At 43.8% G+C, this 19,821-nt stretch overlaps 2 protein-coding genes across 10 annotated transcripts in view; one reads left to right on the plus strand and one right to left on the minus strand.

Annotated features, from left to right (window-relative positions):
- Nucleotides 1-3,996, minus strand: part of zfyve1 (zinc finger, FYVE domain containing 1) — a 42,020-nt gene extending 38,024 nt beyond the window's left edge. The window contains exons 1-2 of the mRNA XM_052041673.1: nt 3,376-3,996; nt 695-1,199 (exon numbers count right to left, since the gene is read on the minus strand). Coding sequence (XP_051897633.1) covers nt 695-1,199; nt 3,376-3,858 — 988 coding nt within the window. The 5' untranslated portion in view covers nt 3,859-3,996. The remainder of the gene's footprint in view (nt 1-694; nt 1,200-3,375) is intronic.
- Nucleotides 3,997-19,592: 15,596 nt separating this feature from the next.
- The window catches only part of rbm25b (RNA binding motif protein 25b), a 59,353-nt gene continuing 59,124 nt past the window's right edge, over nt 19,593-19,821 (plus strand). For all 9 annotated transcript variants that reach the window (XM_052009269.1, XM_052009553.1, XM_052009466.1 and 6 more), the window contains exon 1: nt 19,593-19,732. The gene's annotated coding sequence lies outside the window, so the exon portion shown is untranslated. The remainder of the gene's footprint in view (nt 19,733-19,821) is intronic.

The following is a 19,821-nucleotide window of genomic DNA, read 5'->3' on the forward strand; positions in this document are numbered from 1 at the left end:
TCCCACGAATGAAAGGCTTAATGTATGACGTGCGTTTGATGTCTCTGGGCCTGTACTCGATGGAGTTTGGAAGGATGGGGCGGAGGGGGGGGGGGTGCGGGAATCTCATTGAAACCTATCAGATACTGAAAAGCTTGGATCGAGTGGACACAGGGAGGATGTTTCCATTAGTGGGAGAGTCTCGGATCTGAGAGCACAGCCTTTAAAACTGAGAAGAGGAGGAATTTCTTCAGCTAGAAGGTGGCAAATGTGGAATTCATTTCCACATAGTGCTGTGGAGGCTAAGTGTATAAGGCAGAGATTGATAGATTTGATTGGTAAGGGGGGTACAAGGAGAAGGCAGGAGAATGGGGTTGGAAAAAATCAGCAATGATTGAATGGCAGAGCAGACTCAATGGGCTGAATGGCCTAATTCTGCTCCAATGTTTCATGGACTAATGATCAAGTACATAGCCTTAATCATCCTTTTTTTGGACTAGATGCATGATAATTATGTCAAAAGTTGAGATGGAGTTTTACTACATGGGAACATTAAACCACTACCACCTTAAATATCATCATCTCGTCTACAATCAAACATACTATAACTTTTAAGCACTTATAAATTTCACCTTGGGGGAATAAAAATGAAAGCCTAGTTATACAATACACCGGAATATCCAGATGCAATACTAAAATTCTTTGTTTAGCTTACCAGATCCTAGTAACTTAGTGTGCACAGTTTCATGAAAGATTATGACGGACGGTCCTAGTGTAGACAATGGAACATCCAATCCACATCTTGCAGTGGTAGCTTTCAACTCCTTTGTGAAGTGTTTAAGGTAAGCTTCAGATGCATCACCAAGAAATTTAAAGAGGTCATTGTGTAATCTGTCTGCATGAGTTCTGTAAATAATTGTGTCAGATATAGCAAGTACTTTAAGTAGCAATCTTGTTCTTTGACTTAAGTTGGTAGTAGCTCCCAGCAATCCTTCAGTATCAACAACAATAATGTGATGAACAGGATCATAGGCTGCCCATACTCCAACGGTGCAAGACTCCTGGGTTGGGGAGGTTTTGAAAACTTCACGACCTTGGAAGAATGTATGATTAAGGGTATGAGACTTTCCATCACCAGTGTTGCCAAAGATTGAAACAACCTTGAGGTTTTCATCTGGTTTGCAAGCAAGTTTTTGAATAAATTCTTCTTCATCTGCTACCTAAGGAACAAACCAAACACATGAAATAATTACTTGGGAAAGTCCAATTATAACCTTGCTTATTGTAATGAGATTTAAAATAGCATTTCAGACTCTACAGTCAACAGCAAAACAGGAAGGGGACAAATTCACATCTTTGCCACTGCACCCCACCCTCAGCCCCCAAACTTTCCATCCTGCATGATACTAACATGATACTAATCCTCCACAAAAGTGGTTGGATAATTTGATTAAATTTCACTCATTCCTGACAGCCAAGTACCTGTACCCAACTGTGGCCATGGCTGAGAATAAAAGATACTGCCAAACAGAGAAATTTAGGGAATTAAATTGAACTCTTACTTTGTAGCATCAGATTTATTAGATTGAGAAAAATCAACACCATTGGCTCTTTTAAAAAGGAGTTGCCTACAAGGGTATTGACAGTAACTGTTGATAATTGTAGCTGCAGTTAAGGGATATCTACTGGAGCAACTGCACACATTTCCATAGTTTCTATTCCCTCACACTCTCTCAATTCCTCATTGCAATTACTTATGTACCTCAGGCTGCTGACTCAATCATTCTTCTATCTTTCTGAATTTTTCATGTCTGGTCTAATTTTGTTTCTCTACGAAGTTGAAGAACATGAGCAACAGGAGTAGATCATGCAGCCCCTCAAGCCTAAAAACCATTCAACCAGATCATGGGTTACCCAATGCATATCCTGATGTCACCCATGACTCGATTCCCTCCTAAAGCTCAAAAATTTTATCTCAGCCTTGAGTACATTAAATGACCTAGCACCACAGCTCTTGGGCAGAAAATTCCAAAGCTTAATTTCAAAAATTCTACCTCTTCAAATCAACTTAAATTTAAATCAATTCTTTACCCTTTGTCTACATTAGCATTAGTTAACTGCACCATTTTGAAAGCTATTCCTCCTAAATTCCACGAAAACTGTAATTCCTACTGCTGTTTTGTCAAAGTACACATCCAGGTTACTTTTCTTCTCTATTCTCTTCCATTCAAAATTCAACTTTTTCCAGTTTCTCCAATTACAGATTTCCAACTACAGATTGTTGGTCCTGCTGTTTATTCAAGTCCTGGATGTGCTGTTACCTTCATTGTGCCTTTATCAGCTCAATTCTAGCAGGTTATAGAGTTAACAAAAAATTAAAACTTATCAAGTCAGAGAGCATGACCGAAGTACTGAAAACTGTGCTTGTCTTTACAAGAGATGATGAAGCTAATGGAGCAGCAGAAGCAAGAGGATTAAAGATAATGATGGGGAAAAAAAGGAAAGGAAGGAACTATAAATAGGTTGATATCATTCAGAGTTAACAAGTCATACAGTCCAGATGTGATGCATCCTAGTTCACTGAGAAAAGCATGGACTAAAGCATGAAAGAATAGCTTCAATTTGAATATTGGAGTGTTCCTGGGGGGACATTTGCAAGTGTTACACCTTAATTCAAAACAAGAGGGATTAAGCTGCAGTTACCAAAATTAACCTGCGGTTACCAAAATTAACCTGGTAATTACAGCTCACGATCAGTGGTGACAGAAGTACTGGAAATGATTGTCATGCACAAATTTAAAACTCGACTGAAAACAATTCCTTCCCTCCTATAGATGCTGCTTGACCCACTGAGTTCCTCCAGCAGATTGCCTGTTGTCTTCTATCACTTCCTGGGGAAACCACGGGGCTGGGGGTAGATCCCTCCACTACGAATAAACATTTCACCACGGTAACACAAGAGACTGCAAATGCTGGAATCTGGAGCAACACACAAAAAAGCTGAAGGAACTCATCAGGTCAGACAGCATCTATGGAGAGAAATGGACAAAGTGACGTTTCAGGTCGAGACCCTTCATCAGGATGCCCAAATGAAGGGTCTCGACCCGAAACATCGACTGCCTATTTCCCTCCATAGATGCTGCCAAACATTTCACCACCACTAGCTGTCCCTTAACAACATTGCACCAATGCAACCACTAATCCTTGGTCTTAAACTGGGCTAACTACTACATGACAGTATTAAAATGCTCTTTCTGGACGGCCCAAGTACAGATTTGAACATTAAGACGGCAGGGCACTTGGCTGCCACAATAGCCCGCAGTCCAAGAGGGAGCAGCTGGCTCAGCTCCTGCCCTCTGCCCAACCACCGCCCATCCGCAGTAAACGTCGCTTTACCCGGATCTCCTCCTTCTCATCGACCAGCAGGAAGCTGTTGGTAAGCTGGACCAGCGGCTGCTGCTGCTCCTCGGGCCCGGGACCGGCCTCGGGCAGCGGGGGGTAGTTGACCAGCGGGTGCTTGCGCCGGTTGGCGTGGCTGCGGCGCTGGCACTCGGCGCACAGGTTGAGCCGGCAGCTCTGGCAGCGGGCGCTGGCCCTGGGCCGGGCGGAGGGAGCGGGCCCCAGCGCCGAGCCGCGGCACTGGTCGCAGTAAGGGACGTGGCCCGGCTGCAGGCGCCTCCGTTCGTGGTCGGCGAAGCGCGCCTGGGCGTGGAGCTGCAGCTCGCAGCGGCCGCACTGCAGGCTGCCGCACTCGTCGCACTCGAAGGCCGCCTCCGAGCCGCTGCAGGCGTAGCTCTCCTGGCAGCTTAGGCCCGACGCCGGAGCGGGAGCGGCGCCCGAGCCTCCGCCGGGCTTCTCCAACGAGTCCTGGCCGCTCATTCTCCTCAGCACCGACCGACGGACGGACGGACGGCCCCGGACTCGCCTGCTGACTCTCTGCGCAGGCGCGGTGATGCGCTGTGCCGAGTCCCGCTACACTAGCATGGAGCATGCGCCGCGCGGCGCCTTCTGGGAGGTGTAGTCCGTCACCCGGGGGTTGTAGGCAGCGGGAAGGTAACTGCAGATGCTGAAAATCTGAATTAAAATCAACAAAGGCTTGGTAGGTTGGTCAGTATCTGTGGAGAAAGGGACAGAGTTTTAAGTTTCAGTTTGATTAACTTTAGAGTCATAGAGTTATACAGCACAGAAACAGGCCCTTCAGCCCAACTCATCCATGCCAACCAAAGTGACTGCTTGATCTAGTTCCATCTCCCTGCATTTGGCCCATATCCCTCTTAACCTTTCCTGTCCATGTACCTGTCCAAATGTCTTTCAAACATTGGAATTCTACCTGCCTCCACAACTTCCTCTGGCAGCTCCTTCCACATACCCACCAGGTGTGTGAAAAACTTGCCCCTCAGGTCCCCTTTAAATCTTTCCCCTTTCACCTTAAACCTATAACCTCTAATATTCAGGAAAAAGACTGAGACTCTGCCCTGATGTTATGACGGTGGGTACTGGTGGAGGACATTGACGCAGGTGTACAGTACTGGTGGGGACGGGTCTGGGACTGTATAACACTGGGTTATGGTACTGATGAGGACATGCTTGTCACTATATAACACTGGGGTACAGTACTGGTGGGGATAGGTCTGTCACTGTATAACACTTGGGTACAGTACTGGGGGGGAGGGGTCTGTCACCATATAACACTGGGGTACAGTACTGGTGAAGACGTGTCTGTCACTGTATAACACTGGGGTACAGTACCAGTGGAGACAGTTCTGTCACCATATAGCAGTGGTTTATGGGGTACAGTACCAGTGGAGACAGTTCTGTCACCATGTAACAGTGGTTTGTGGGGACGGGTTTGTCATTGTATAACACTGGGGTACAGTACTGGTGGGAAGGGTTCTATTTTTATTGCATTGGGGTACAGTACTGGTGGGGACAGGTCTGTCACTGTATAACACTGGGGTATAGTATTGGTGGGAAGGGGTCTACCTCTATTGCACTGGTGTACAGTACTGGTGGGGACAGGTTTGTCACTGTATGACACTGGGGTACAGTACTGGTGGGGACGGGTCTGTCATCGTATAACACTGGTGTACAATACTGGTGGGCAGCATGTCTGCAATGGGATATTGATTGATTAAGGATGTGTGGCAAGTCTGTCGATAGGTATTGTTAGATGTAAGGAAGTTCAGAAAGAGCAGAGTATTTTCTCATTGAAATGAAATTAGGAACTGCGATGAGCAGGTGATTCAAAATAAAACTGCAGGTGCTGAAAATCTGAACTAAAAATTCTGGAAATACTCAGCATGTTTGGCAGCATCTGTGGAGGGACAAACAAAGTTAACATTTTAGGTCAGATGAAAGGGATTTTGGGTCTAATTACAAAAATCACTAAAAGCATATAGGCAGTCACCAAAGATAATTAATAAAGCTGATAAAATCTTGGCCTCAATTGCTGGGGTTAAAAATTAAATGAGAGCGAGTTTTGCTCAGATCCAGTCTGTTCTTGGCCCTACATTATAGCGAGCCTTTTGAGGGGATGCAGTGCAGGTTCATCAAAGTGTTACTGAGATGAAAAGGATTAAATTTGGACGACCATTTGCATTGACATGACATTGTGATCTAAGCAATACACTGATTGGCATGGTCATTAGAATGAAAATAAGTATAATTTTTCCAGGAAAATTGAAGCATTTTGAAGGGGAATCACAAACACTCGCACTCAAGGACTGATATTGGTGAACTATAGACATTTTCCAAAGTAGATTAATGGATTTTTATCAGGTTCTATTATTAAGGACTCCTGCATCAAGATGGATGGATGGACTCAAGGTAGTCTGAGTGAGTTGAGCTCAGGGGCTGATTGATATTTCTGTGCTCCAAAAGAGCTTTGGGTTATGGACATCACCTTGTAAAATGGGTCCTCTTTTTAATGGTCTATCAGACTTTTTTCTTTCACTGAACGTTTATCAATAGTCTTGTCTCTTTCTCCCTGTCAGGAGTCTTACCTTTTCTGTATGAGTTTGCTGTTCCCTCTGTTGAATAGTCAGCACATGTTTGACTCGGTGTGCATGTTGACCAGATATATAGGGGGTTAATCTTAACCCCATCGTCCTTAAGGAATCAGACACGGTAAAGCATGGACAGTTCATCCAGTCTGATAAGTTTACTTCAAGACCTTCCAGATAGGTTGGGTTAAGATTGTTTCCTGTGTGCATGACTTGGAGCTTGGGACTACTTGGAATTGGAAGTCATATAAATCCTGGCCTTGCCAGATCCCAAATAATGAATAAATTTTAAGGTCCAAAAATGGAGAGTATTAAGAGACTGAGAGCAAAAGTGATGGAGGAACCGGTATTGTAGTTATCATTCTAATTTCATCCTTATAACTGTGTGTGCATGAGCTCACATAAACCCTCCAAATATCAGTGCTCTCCCCCAAGGGAGATGACAGAGGAAAGGCCCTTGTGCAGTTTTACACTTCAAAGCCTTCTCTACAGCAAACAATACTGTAAAACTCCAATACTTGTGACCCCCCTCATTATGGGAAAGTTGCATTTCCTAGAAAACCGTCCATATCACAATTTTCCGTAATGTGAATCCGCATCATCTGCGCATGCATCAAGAAATGCAAGTTGAAAAAAAAATTTAGCCTTGATTTATTTCTTTTTATTCACAAAAATTCTGTGAGAGCAAATTTTATTCTGTATCTCAAACTTCCGGGTAGTGATTTGTGAATTCTGTAATGGTGAATTTCCGTAACCCAAACAGCTGTAACGGCAGGGTCATCTGAATATTTTCTATCCTGGTAATTTTTATTCCCAATTTACCAGGGTCCCACTTCCCCCATTCCCATTCAACTTACAGCAGACAACTTGCTGTAGCCTTTCAGTGACAGATCTGACTGAACCACTGGGAACAACTTCATGTCCTGGTCTCCTCTGCCAAAACTGTTCACTGTTCCAGCAACGATAACCCCTGCTTCTTTTCTCCACTACAAATTAATAAGTGCAAGGGTACCTTTAAAAATTGAGTGTGCCACACATGTTAGCCAATATATCATTGCCCAAGGCACTGCTTTTTAGATGAGTGTAACTGCTTTCAATAAAGGATGTGCAGCTCATTGTTCTAGCTCTGTTCAATCAGCTGTGCTTATATCAATGTAAAGAAACCCACAGCCACACATGATTGTTGAGTCTAGCTTGCTGTACAGACACTCCCCAGTTATGAATGCCTGACCTATGGACACCCAGTACATACGATCGAGCGTCAGGGAGACAGTCGGGATAGATGGGGATGGATTTGCTGGCTGCTGTGGGGCTGTAGGCATCTTCTGCTGGGTGGGAATGGGGCATTTCCACGTGCCTTCTCTCCCCACCGCCACCTCGCAAACGTTCAGGGGCTGGGTGGTGCTGAGCAGACTCACTCACTGAGTCAGTGAGGCCGGCTGGCAGCCGCTCTTCCTGTGCCTGCTCGCTCTCCCGTCACAGCTGTTTCTGTGATCCTCTCCCACACACTGTTTCTGTTCATTTCCGACTTGCAAAAAACTCGGGTTACGAACAGTTCTCATTCGTAACTTGGGGACTTCCTGCAGCAGTTCATTGATCCACTGTGAGGGAAATAGGAAATAGAGTTCCCCAGGTAAAACAGGTGTGGAGAGTAGAGCAGCAATGATGTAGGCAGTTGACATGTTGAATGTGTCAAGAAGCTTAAGGATATGAATGGATTTAGCCACTCACATTGCACATGGAACAAGTGCAATTGTTTCCTGAGTGAATGCGATATTGTTCAAGTTCAAGTTTATTGTCATGGGCCTACATACCAAGGGTAACTTTTTGCAGGAGCAGCACAGTACATTACAAAACGAGGACAAACATAAGTTAACGTAAACTTAAATTGTCATAAATTATACATAACTTATACATATGCAAAATAAACAACAATATAGACATAACAACACCAGTGCAAGATTGAGAGAGAAAAAGAAAAAATATATATATATTCCGGGGTAGTGTTAAGGGTTTTTACAGGTCGGTTCAAAAACCTGATGGCAGTGGGGAAGAAGCTGTTGTTGAACCTTGAGGTGTGGGTCTTCAGGCTCCTGTACCTCCTGCCTAATGGCAGCAATGAGGAGAGGGCATGGCCCAGATGGTGGGGGTCCCTATTGATGGACGTCACCTTCCTGAGACATTGCCTCTGGTAGATGTTCTCAATGGTAGGGAGAGCTGTACCTGTGATGGAAGTGGCTGAATACACCACTCTCTGTAGCCCCTTGTTCTGGTGTATTGGAGTTTCTTTACTAGGCTGTGATGCAACCAGTCAGAATGCTTTCCACTGTACATCTGTAGAAGTTTGTCAGAGTCTTCGATGACATGCCGAATCTCCTTAACCTCTTAAGAAGGCAGAGACACTGCCACACCATCTTTGTGGTGGCAGGATCTTGAGGAAGACACAGAGCAAAGCAATCTAACGATATGGAAGAGGAGGACAATAGCATGGCTGGCATTAGGGCCTGGGAAATATGAAACTTCAGTGAAACCACCAGTGCTGTGAATTATAGACAACGTTTCAGATGAAGATACAGTGGGAGGGACACGTTAATCTTGATGTTTGATATTTTATCCTCAGCTCTCCCATGGTCAGGGATTAAAAGTACTTGTTTAATGAATTAACCATTACTTTGTCATCTATTAAATATTACCTGCATCTAGTATGCCCCAGCTCCCTTTGCCATTTTATTATTCTTAACATATTTACTGAAATGGCTGCAGGGTTAGACATTTTTTAAAATATTTTCTTTGTGTCCTTCATAGGTTTGATAGAAATTTATCTTCAGACTGAGTAAAAATGGAAACAAAATATTCCAGTTATATGAAATTTCAGTGAAGATATGAAAGGGGAAACTGCATAGGACAGCCCTTTGTATTCATGGTAGAATTGGGGTGATTTATCTTGGAAAGTGACTAGGAACAAACTGCAAGTGCACACTCAACCGTTGAACAGTGAGAAAGAAGCAACAATTAGATTTGCAAGGCAGCTAACAGTGCTTGGCTCAGTAATAGAGTTGTAATAATAGGACACTTTAACCATCTCAAGGTAGATTCGATAAGACAAATGTTTGTGGTCATAATGGGAGGGGTTCTTAGAATGCATCCAGGTTTGTTTCCTTGCTCAATATGTTCCATGTCCAAGGAGGAAGGCTATAGTGTCAGCTTTTAATAATGAAGCACAAGTAAGTGCCCTCAAGGGAGGAGACCCACTTGGGAGTAAGTGACAATAACTTTATTAGGTTTATGTTGGAAATCGATAAAGAAATAAAAGGTTTAAAGTAAATGTGTTGACCTGAAAATTAGAATGTTTCAAAAGGACAGAATTTAGATTAAACGATCAAAGAAAAAATAATCAAAGTATTGTACAGAGAGATATTGAAGAATACAGGTTAGATATTGTATAGGTTAACCCTTCCATGCCTTGGAATAAATATATGCTTTGTTATTTTGAATCAAAATAGCCTGTGAGTGTTTTGATGGGTTTGTAAAAAGGGAAAAAGCTAGCAGAGGCAAATGTAGGTGCCTTGTAAACTGAGGTTAGGGATTTGTGATGTAGAATAAGGATATGTCAGAGGAATTACTTAGATCCTTTGTGTCTGTCTTCAAGGACCAATACATAAAAAAATTCCCAGGAAAACTGGAGAACCAAGGGACCAGTGAAAAAAAGGAAGTAACAGAAATTATCATTAAGAAAGAAATACTACTAAAGAAGTTAATGAGCCTGAAAACTGATTAATCCCAAATACCTGATGATGTTCATCCCATTGAAAGAGGTGGCTATGGAGGTAATGTGCACTCTGATTATCATCAATTCTGCAGATTCTGCAATGGTTCCTGCAGATTGGACCAAATATGACCCCACTATTTAAGAAAGAAAGGAGAGAAAACAAAGAGCTACCAACTGGTTAGCCTGACATTAGTAGATGGAATCTGTAATAATGTGATATCAAGACACAAAGAAAATAGTATTGATATTGATTTATTATTGTAACATGTACTAAGATACAGTGAAAATCTTTTGTGTGCCATCCAGTCAGATCATTCCATATATAATAACATTGAGCTAGTAAAAAGGAAAACAGAATGCAGAACATAGTGTTGCAGTTACAGAGAAACTGCAGTGCAGGTAGACAAATAAAGTGCAGAGGCCATGACGAGGTAGAATAGAAGATCAAGAGTTCATCTTTTAGCGTATGAGAGGTTTATTCAAGAGTCTAATAACTGGAATAAAAGCTGTCCTTGTACCTGGTGGTAAGTGCTCTCAAACCTTTGTATCTTCCACCCGAGAGGAAGGGGAGCAGGAAGAAGAGAGAATGACCGGGGTGGGAGGAGTCTTTGATTATGTTGGCTGCTTTCTTGAGGCAGCAGGAAGTGTAGATGGAGTCAGTGGAGGGAAGGCTGGTTTGCGTGATGGACTGGGCTGTGTTCACAACTCTCTGCAATTTCTTGCAGTCTTGGGCAGAGCAACTGCCATACCAAGCTGTGGTGCATCCGAATATGATGTTTTCTGTGGTGCATCTGTAAAAATTGGTACGAGTCATCAGGGACATGCCAAATTTTCTTAGCCTTCTGAGGAAATAGAGGTGTTAGTGTGCCTTCTTGGCTGTAGTGTCAACATGGTTGGATCAGGTCAAATTGTTAGTGATATTTACACCTAGAAACTCTCAACCATCTCCATCTCAGCACCATTGATGCAGACAGGGGTGTGTATTCTGCCCCACTTCCTGAAGTCAATGACCAGCTCCTTTGTTTTGCTGACGTTGAGGGAAGGTTGTTGTCTTGGCACCATTCCACTAGGCTCTCTATCTCCTTCCTGTACTCCATCTTGTCATTGTTTGAGAGCTGGCCCACTATATGTAATATAATTTAGGGGATTTAGCATGGATTTGTGAAAGCAAAATTATGTTTGATTAATCTACCTTTGAGGCTATATCTAGTGGAGTAGATGAGGTGAACCAATGGATGTGGTGTATCTGTATTTTTACATGACTTTCAATAAGGTTTCTTACAGGAATTGGGTGCAAAACTGGTATGGATTGAGAGTTGGTTAATAGACCTACAATAAATAGTAGAAATAAACAAGTTCCTCTCAGGTTAGCAAGCTAGTGGAATCAGTACTTGGTCCCCAGCTGTTTGCAGTCTATGTCAATGGTTTTGCTGAGGAGAGCAAGTTTGCTGATGAAACAAAACTAAGTGGGAATGTGAGTGATGATGAGGGCATGAAGAGGTTTCAATTGGATGCAGACCAGGTGAGTGAATGAATAGCAGCTTGGCAGATGGAATACAATGTGGAAAAATGGGAGGTGATCCATGGGTAGAAAATTCAGAAATATTGAGTATTATTAAAAATGGTGACAACTTGAGTTGTGTTGATGTTTAAAGGGACCTTTGTGTCCTTGTACACAAGTCACCGAAAGCCAACAAGCAGCTGTAGGCAGGTGGTATGTTGGCCTTCACTACAAGAAATTTATCTAAGATTACAACAGGATCTGGATCAACTGGCCCAGTGGGCCAAGGAATGGCAAATGGAGTTTAATTCAGATAACTGCGAGGTGTTGTATTTTGGAAAGACAAACCAGGGCAGGATTTACACAGTAAATGGTAAGGCCCTGGGGAGTGCGGTAGAACAATGTGATCTCAGGGTGCAGGTACATGGTTCCTAGAAAGTGGTGACACAGGTATTGGTATTGGCTTATTATTGTCACTTGTACCAAGGTACATTGAAAAGCTTGTCTTACAAACCGATCGTACAGGTCAATTCATTACACAGTGCAGTTACATCGAGTTAGTACAAAGTGCATTGATGTAGTACAGGTAAAAACAGTAACAGTACAAAGTAAAGTGTCACAGCTACAGAGAAAGTGCAGTGCAATAAGGTGCAAGGTCACAACAAGGTAGGTCATGAGGTCATAGTCCATCTTATTGTATAAGGGAACCGTTCAATAGTCTTATCACAGTGGGGTAGAAGCTGTCCTTAAGTCTGATGGTACGTGCCCTCAAGCACCTGTATCTTCTACCCAATGGAAGAGGAGAGAAGAAAGAATGTCCTGGGTGGGTGGGGTCTTTGATTATGCTGGCTGCTACACCAAAACAACGAGAGGTAAAGACAGAGTCCAAGGAGGGGAGGCTGGTGTCCGTGATGCGCTGGGCTGTGTTCACAACTCTCTGCAGCTTCTTGCAGTCCATGGCAGAGCAGTTGCTCTACCAAGCCGTGATGCATCCAGATAGGATGCTTTCTATGGTGCATCGGTAGAAGTTGGTGAGAGTCAAAGGGGACAAACCAAATTTCTTTAGCCTCCTGAGGAAGTAGAGGCGCTGGTGAGCTTTCTTGGCTGTGGCATCTACGTGATTTGACCAGGACAGGCTGTTGGTGATGTTCACATCCAGGAACTTGAAGCTCTCAACCCTCTCGACCTCAGCACCATTGATGTAGACAGGTGCATGTACACTGCCCCCTTTCCTGAAGTCAATGACCAGCTCCTTTGTTTTGTTGACATTGAGGGAAAGGTTGTTGTCATGACACCATTCCACTAAGCTCTCTATCTCCATCCTGTACTCCAACTCTTCGCTGTTTGAGATAAGGCCTACAATGGTGGTATCATCTACAAACTTGTAGATGGAGTTAGAGCAGAATCTGGCCACACAGTCATGAGTGTATAGGGAGTAGAATAGAGGGCTGAGGACACAGCCTTGTGGGACACCAGTGTTGAGAATAATCGTGCTGGTGGAATTGCTGCCTATCCTCACTGATTGCGGTCTGTTTGTTAGAAAGTCAAGGATCCAGTTATAGAGGGAGGTATTGAGTCCTAGGTCTCGGAGTTTGGTGACAAGCTTGCTTGGGATTATTGTATTGAAGGCAGAGCTGTAGTCAATAAACAATAGTCTAACGTATGTGTCTTTACTGTCCAGATGCTCCAGAGCTGAGTGTAGGGCCAGGGAGATGGCATCCGCTGTAGAACTGTTTCGCCGATAGACAGGGTGGTGAAGAAAGCGTTTGGCATGCTTGCCTTCACTGGTCATGAGACTGAGTACAGGAGTTGGGATGTCATGTTACAGTTGTAAAAGATATTGGTAAGGCCACATTTGGAGTACTGTGTACAGTTCTGGTTGCCCTGCTATATGCAATTAAACTAGAAAGGATGCATAAAGATTTATGAGGATATTACCAAGATTGGAGGGTTTGAATTATAAGCAGAGGCTGGATAGGTGAGGACTTTTTTCTCTGGCGCACTGGAGACTGAGGGGTGACCTTATATAGATTTGTAAAATCATGAGGGGCATAGATGAGGTGAATAGCCATAGTCTTTTCTGCAGAGTAGGGGAGTCCAAAACTAGGGGGCATATTGTGTAAGTTTAAAGTGAGGGGGAAAGATTTAAAAGAGACTTGAGGAGAAACTTTTTCACACAGAGAGTGGTGTGTATATGGAACAAGTTGCCAGACGAAGTGGTAGGGATGGGTACAATTATGATATTTAAAAGACATTTGGACAGATACATGGATAGGAAAGATTTAGAGGGATATGGGCCAAACAGGACTATATAGGACTAGAGCAGGTAGGCAACTTGGTTGTCATGAACAAGTTGGGTCAAAGGCCCTGTTTCTGTGCTGTACAACTCTATGATTCTATGACAAGATGATTTGAGTAAAGGTGCCTTATACAATTTTACAGGACCTGGAGAATTGTGTACAATTTTTGTTTCCTTAATTTAAGAAATGTTATATTTACTTTAGAGGGAGTGCAGTGATATTGGTTCCTGGATAGCAGGTCTGTCATTTGAGGGGAGATGGAGTTGGCCGGACTTAAAGACTTTTTCAGAAGAATGGGAGATGGTGTGATTGAAACACACAAAATCCCTAGAGGGCAGAACAGGGTAGATACAGGAGAAACAAAGTACTGCAGATGCTGGAATCTAAATGGAAAACATTATGATGTTGCAGGAACTCAGATGCTGGAGGAACGGATGCTGCCTGGCCTGCTGAGTTCCTCCAGCATCACAGTGTTTTTCATCAGGGTAGATACAGGAAGGATATTTCCCCCTGACTGATGGGTCCAGAACTAGGGGTCAAATCTTCAAAATAAGGAGTAGGACATTCAGGACTGAGATGAGGAGAAATTTCTTCACTCTGAGGGTGGCGAATCTTTAGAATTCTCTACTCTGGGGGGCTGTGGAGGCTCAGTCCTTGGTTGTGTTCAAAACAGAGATTGCTAGATCTCCAGATATTAGAGGAACCAAGGGATGTGGGGATAGGACAGGAAAATATGATACATATCTTACATGTTACATATGATGAGCGTTTGTTGGCTCTTGGACTGTACTCACTGGAGTACAGAAGAATGAGAGGGGACCTCATAGAAACATTTAAAATGTTGAAAGGACTGGACAGAGTAGATGTGGCCAAGCTGTTTCCCTTGGTGGGTGAGTCCAGGACCAGAGGGCACAATCTTAGAATAAGAGGGTACAGGTTTAAAACAGAGATGAGCAGAAATTTCTTTAGCCAGAGGGTAGTGAATTTATGGAATTCCTTGTCACGTAGAGCAGTGGAGGCCAGATCATTGGAGGCATTTAAGGAGGAGATAGATAGATATCTAATTAGTCAAGGTATCAAGGGATATGGGGATAAGGCCGGAAATTGGGGTTAGAATAGTTTTTTTTTCTGCTCATGGAGCAGACTTCCCCCCCTCCCCCCATTTCTCATTTCTTTTTTCTTTTTCCCCTTTTCTTTGGAGCAGACTCGATGGGCTGAATGGCCTACTTCTGCTCCCTTGTCTTGATATCTTGTGAAAATAGTGTACTTAAAAACTAAAGCCAATCATGGATTATGGGCTGGAGTTCAGACAATATATCAGATCGTTCATTATTGAAAGTCAGAGCAGGTTCAAACAACCTACTCATTTCCTGCTATTCCACATGTTCTTGGCCACACAATGGTTCTTGGTGAAGTAAAACCTTGATTAAAAAATTCTCACCTTGATTTCAATTCTCCCCACCTCCCTGTTATTGTACTCTTTAAATAGTTTTATTGACTTTCTGATATAATTATCCTCTACTAAAAATTTCTAACAGCATTTAAGAAGTACACTGAACCGCCAAAGCATAGAAGGCTACAGACCACGCAGTGGTAAATGGAATTAGCATGGATGGATACAAGGACATAATGGGCCAAAAGACCTGTTTCTGTACTATATCACTCAATGGCTCTAAACCTAGTCTTTTGATTATCCCAGGAATTAATCACTGCACCATTGGGATTATATCCTCAGCTGGTAAAAGGCCAAACTTCCTCTCACAACTAATTCAATTCTCCTTCTTCAATGTGTGCCACGAAATCTATTGTTTGACTTAACTCTTGGCCATCTGCCCTAGTATGGAGTGACTTAGGGCACTTTCCTATAATAATGGTACAAAGTGTATGAAAGTTGTCACCGTAGATAGTTTAAAGTGTTGTGACAGTTTCAGCGGTTGAAAGCGGTTGTTTAGTTGTATTAATTCAATGCACTATAATAGGTTGAGATCTGGTATTGGTCCAAGGTGTTACATGAGATTAATGTGCTGTGTTATTTCCAGTATTTATTAGCTTGAGACTAGATTAGCTTGGTGTTACATTTTCCTTAAGTCGTGTGATATTAGGTGCTATATTCATTTGAGATTTATTAGTTAGAGGTGCTAAGCGATGCTCCATTAGGTTGAGTTCTTGTGTTAGAATCATAGAATTATAGAACTGTAAAGACATAAAAAGAGGCCATTCGGCCAATCAAGTCTGTGCCAGCTCCTCATGGTACAATCCAATCAGTCCCATTGCCCTACTCTTTCCCCACAACCCTGCAAATTCTTTTCCTTCAAGTGCTTATCCTATTCCTATTGAAGACACTGATTCTGTTTCCACCACCCCTCTAGCACTGAATTCTTATCTACTCTGAGTGAAAATGAAAGTCCTCACATCCCCTCTGTATCATTTGGCCAAGATTTTAAACCTGTGGCCTTGAACCACCCACTATTGGGAACAGTTTCCTTTCTTTACCCTCCCTAAACCAGCCAAGATCTTTTACATCTTCGCCAAATCCTCCCAAATCTCCTTTGCTTAAAGGTCTTTTAATTCTACCTCTCTCAGTTATTCCATTATCGAAAGTTCAGCTTTTATTTTGCACTACTTTAGATTGCACTACTATTGTTGCACCATTCTGTTGCTTTGTTGTATTTATTATATTTATTATTACCATGTATACTGTTTACTCTGTGAGCTTCACACGAGCAATGAATTTCATTGCACCTTGGTGTATGTGACAATAAACTATTCCAGATCTAGGAACAACCCTAACTTCTGCAGTCTAATCTTGGAGCTGAAACCCTTCATTCCTTGAAATATTCCAGTAAATATTTTCTACAGCCACTCTATGGCGACAATTCTTCTTGAATTAGATGAAATATTCCAGTTAGGTCCAACCAGTTTTGGGTATAGGTCCAATGCTTCCTTGCCTTTGTGCTCTGTGCCTCTATTTATGAATCCCAGGATCGCATAAACTTTACACGCTCTCAATATGCCCTGCTGCTTTGATGCACATGTACACACCCAGGGCCTTTTGTTCCCATCTACCCCTCAGAACTGTGCCGTTGCTGCCTCTTATTCTTTATGCCAAGTGTGTACCATGTCACAAACATCTGCACTAAATTTTGCCTGCCTCATGCCTTCCCATTCTGCCAGTCAATGTATGACTTCTTGCAGTCTACCACTGTGGTTCCCAGTTGCCAAGATTTGTGTCATCTGCTGATCTTGAAATTTTACCCTGCATGCCCATGAGTGTGTATCAAAAAAAGAAGTGGCTCCTTGGGAGCACCACTTTCTATAAGGGGGTGGCAGGGAGGGTGGGGGTAAGTTAGAGATGAGGAGAAATTTCAGAGATCTAGAATCTTAGAATTCTCCACCCGAGTGAACTGTGGAGGCGGAGTCATTGAACATATTCAATGTTGCGATTGACAGATTTTTAGTCTCTAGGGAAGTCAAGGTTTTTTAAGAACAGCAAAAAAATGGAATTGAGGCAAAAATCTGATCAGTCAGAATCAGAATCAGATTTATTATCACTAACCTATATGACATGAAATTTGTTATTTTGCAGCAGCAGTACAGTACAAAGATATAAAATTACTATAAATTACAAATATAAATAAATAGTGCAAAAAAAAATAATGAGGTAGTGTTCATGGCCATTCAGAAATCTGATAGTGGAGAGGAAGAAGCAATTTTTGAATCGTTGTGTGTGGGTCTTCAAGCTCTGGTACCTCCTCCCCCATGGTAGTAATGAGAAGAGGGCATGTCCCAGATGTTGAGGGTCCTTGTTGATGGATGCTGCCTTCTTAAGGCACTGAAGGTTTCTTAAGGTGTCCTCAATGGTGGGGAGGGGGGGGGGGTGGAGACGGAGTGCCCCTGATGGAGCTGGCTGAGTCTACAAACCTCTGCAGCTTCTTGCAATCCTGCGCATTGGAACCTCCATACTAGGTTGTGATGCAACCAGTCGGAATACTCTCCACCATACGTCTATAGAAATTTGTGACATACTGAATATTCTCAACAAAGTAGAGCCGCTGGCATGCCCTCTTCATGATTGCATCAATGTGTTGGGCCCAGGATAGGTCCTCCGAGATGTTGATGCCTAGGAACTTGAAGCTGCTCATCCTTTCCATTGCTGACCCCTCAATGTGCCCTTGATATTATTGACAGCAGAACAGGCTTGGTGTGTGTATGTATGTTTATGTGTGTTTATGTGTGTGTATGTGAGTAAGAGTGCATGTGTGTGTTTATTTGTATGTGTGAGTGAGTATGTTTCTGTTCATGTGTGTGTGCAATGAATGCAAGATTTTGTGTGTGTGCGTGTGTGTGATGTCTTTTTTCAACATGTAACCTGTCAACACCAACCCATAAACACCCAACCTGCCATTAACCGAACTGTAACACTGAACCTGGCAACACCCAGCCAGTCATCACCCAAACTGCCAGCATCCAACTAGTCAATACCTGCCAACACCTAACCAGTCAACACCCGACCCATCAACATTCAACCAGTCAACACCCAACTTATTAACACCCAACCTGCCAATAACCAACCTGTTACAATGCCCAATATGCTAATAACTGACCTGTCAGCATAGACTTTGGATTTCAAAGTCAAGAAGAAGATTAGGATGGAAAAGAAAAAAATGTAGATGCTGAAAATCTGAAATAAAAATGAGTAATGCTGGAAATAATCAGCAGATCAGCCAGCACTGATGGAAAGAGAAATAGAATTTAAGTTTCCAGTGAAAGATCATCGACCTGAAATGTTAATTCTGTTTCTCCATACCTGACCTGCTGAGTATTTCCTATACTTCCTGTTTTTATTTAATAAGGTCAGGATAACCTGCTGCTGATTGCAAGGGAAACATTACTCCAAGCTGTAGTCAGTGAACAACTTAACCCTGTTGCAAGCTATCTTCTCGATGTGTATGGTCCTAATAAGTATGCTGGCGATTGACAGTGGAGGAACTTGTCTGCCCTTATAGAATATTTTTTTCATCCAAGGATTCCACTAAACTTTCTTGGATCAGAGCCACTAGCACTTCTGAAGGAGTCCATTGACAAGAGCCTGGGACTCTCTGTTGGGATGCTCATTGCAAATGAGTGGCCAGACACACAGTGGAGTATTAGCCAGGATTCCTCTGCTTAATTCTCTCGGGTCGGACAAACTTTTGATTCTGGCAAATTTCATATGGCAATACTCTGAGCCACAGATTACATATGGCAATTCCTGAACTGAAGTGATTGGAATAATAATTCACAGCAATATAAAAGACGCCAGGATTGAAGGTTGCAGACATTTTGACTCTGTGCCTGGCCAAGGTGGCCATTCACAGGTCGAGGCAGCAGGCTGTCAAGAAGGTCTGTCTGAGCCCACTGCTTGCCCCTCTTTCAAGGATGGATCTGTGTCCCGATGTCTCATTGTGTCCGCTGGCTGGATAGAGACCTTCCAGGACCAGTGGGCACTGCAGGGTCTGGATGGCATAGATCACATTTTAATTTAAAACTTGGCAAGTATGCAAAGTTATTTTCTAAACAAGAGACCTTGGTTAGCGGGAGGTGGTTGGGGTGGAGGTGATGACAGAGGTAGGGGAGGAATGAGGTTGATGGAGCTTTCAGGATGAGGTTGTGAATGTGCAAGCGCTGGATCGTGGTGGGTGTCAAGTTTGGGATGACCTCAATGCCAACAGCAGTAACGTCAGGAATCTTGAAGCACACAATGGCCATGCAATGAAACAACCCCAGCTCCCTGTGCAACAGACTGCAGGGCAAGTCAATCAACGGGGCGGGGGGGAAGGTGGGGGTGGCTACTCGTGCACGTCAGTCTGGCTCGGCCGAGGACGTAGCGTACGCGCGTGCGGGGGCTGACGACGTGACGCAGGCTGGTTGGGGGGGGGGGCAGCGTGCGCGGGCTGGCGACGTGACGCAGGCTGGGGGGGCAGCGTGCGCGGGCTGGCGACGTGACGCAGGCTGGGGGGGGCAGCGTGCGCGGGCTGGCGACGTGACGCAGGCTGGGGGGGGCAGCGTGCGCGGGCTGGCGCTGTTGTTCCGGGAGCGAGGCAGTGCGAGGGCCGGGAGTGGCGCCGCCGCAACACCGCGACCAGGCCGCCGCATCGCTGCAGCACTCGCACTTTCTTCGCAGATCCCGTCCGCCCGCACGGTGAGTTTGGCGGCGGGCGGGCGGGTGAGTGGGTTGGTTGGGAGGGGAGGCCGTGTGTGTGTATTGGCGGCAGATCGAGCCGGGTTCCG

The sequence above is a fragment of the Pristis pectinata genome, chromosome 1 (assembly GCF_009764475.1).
Source record: "Pristis pectinata isolate sPriPec2 chromosome 1, sPriPec2.1.pri, whole genome shotgun sequence".
NCBI classification, from domain to species: domain Eukaryota; kingdom Metazoa; phylum Chordata; class Chondrichthyes; order Rhinopristiformes; family Pristidae; genus Pristis; species Pristis pectinata.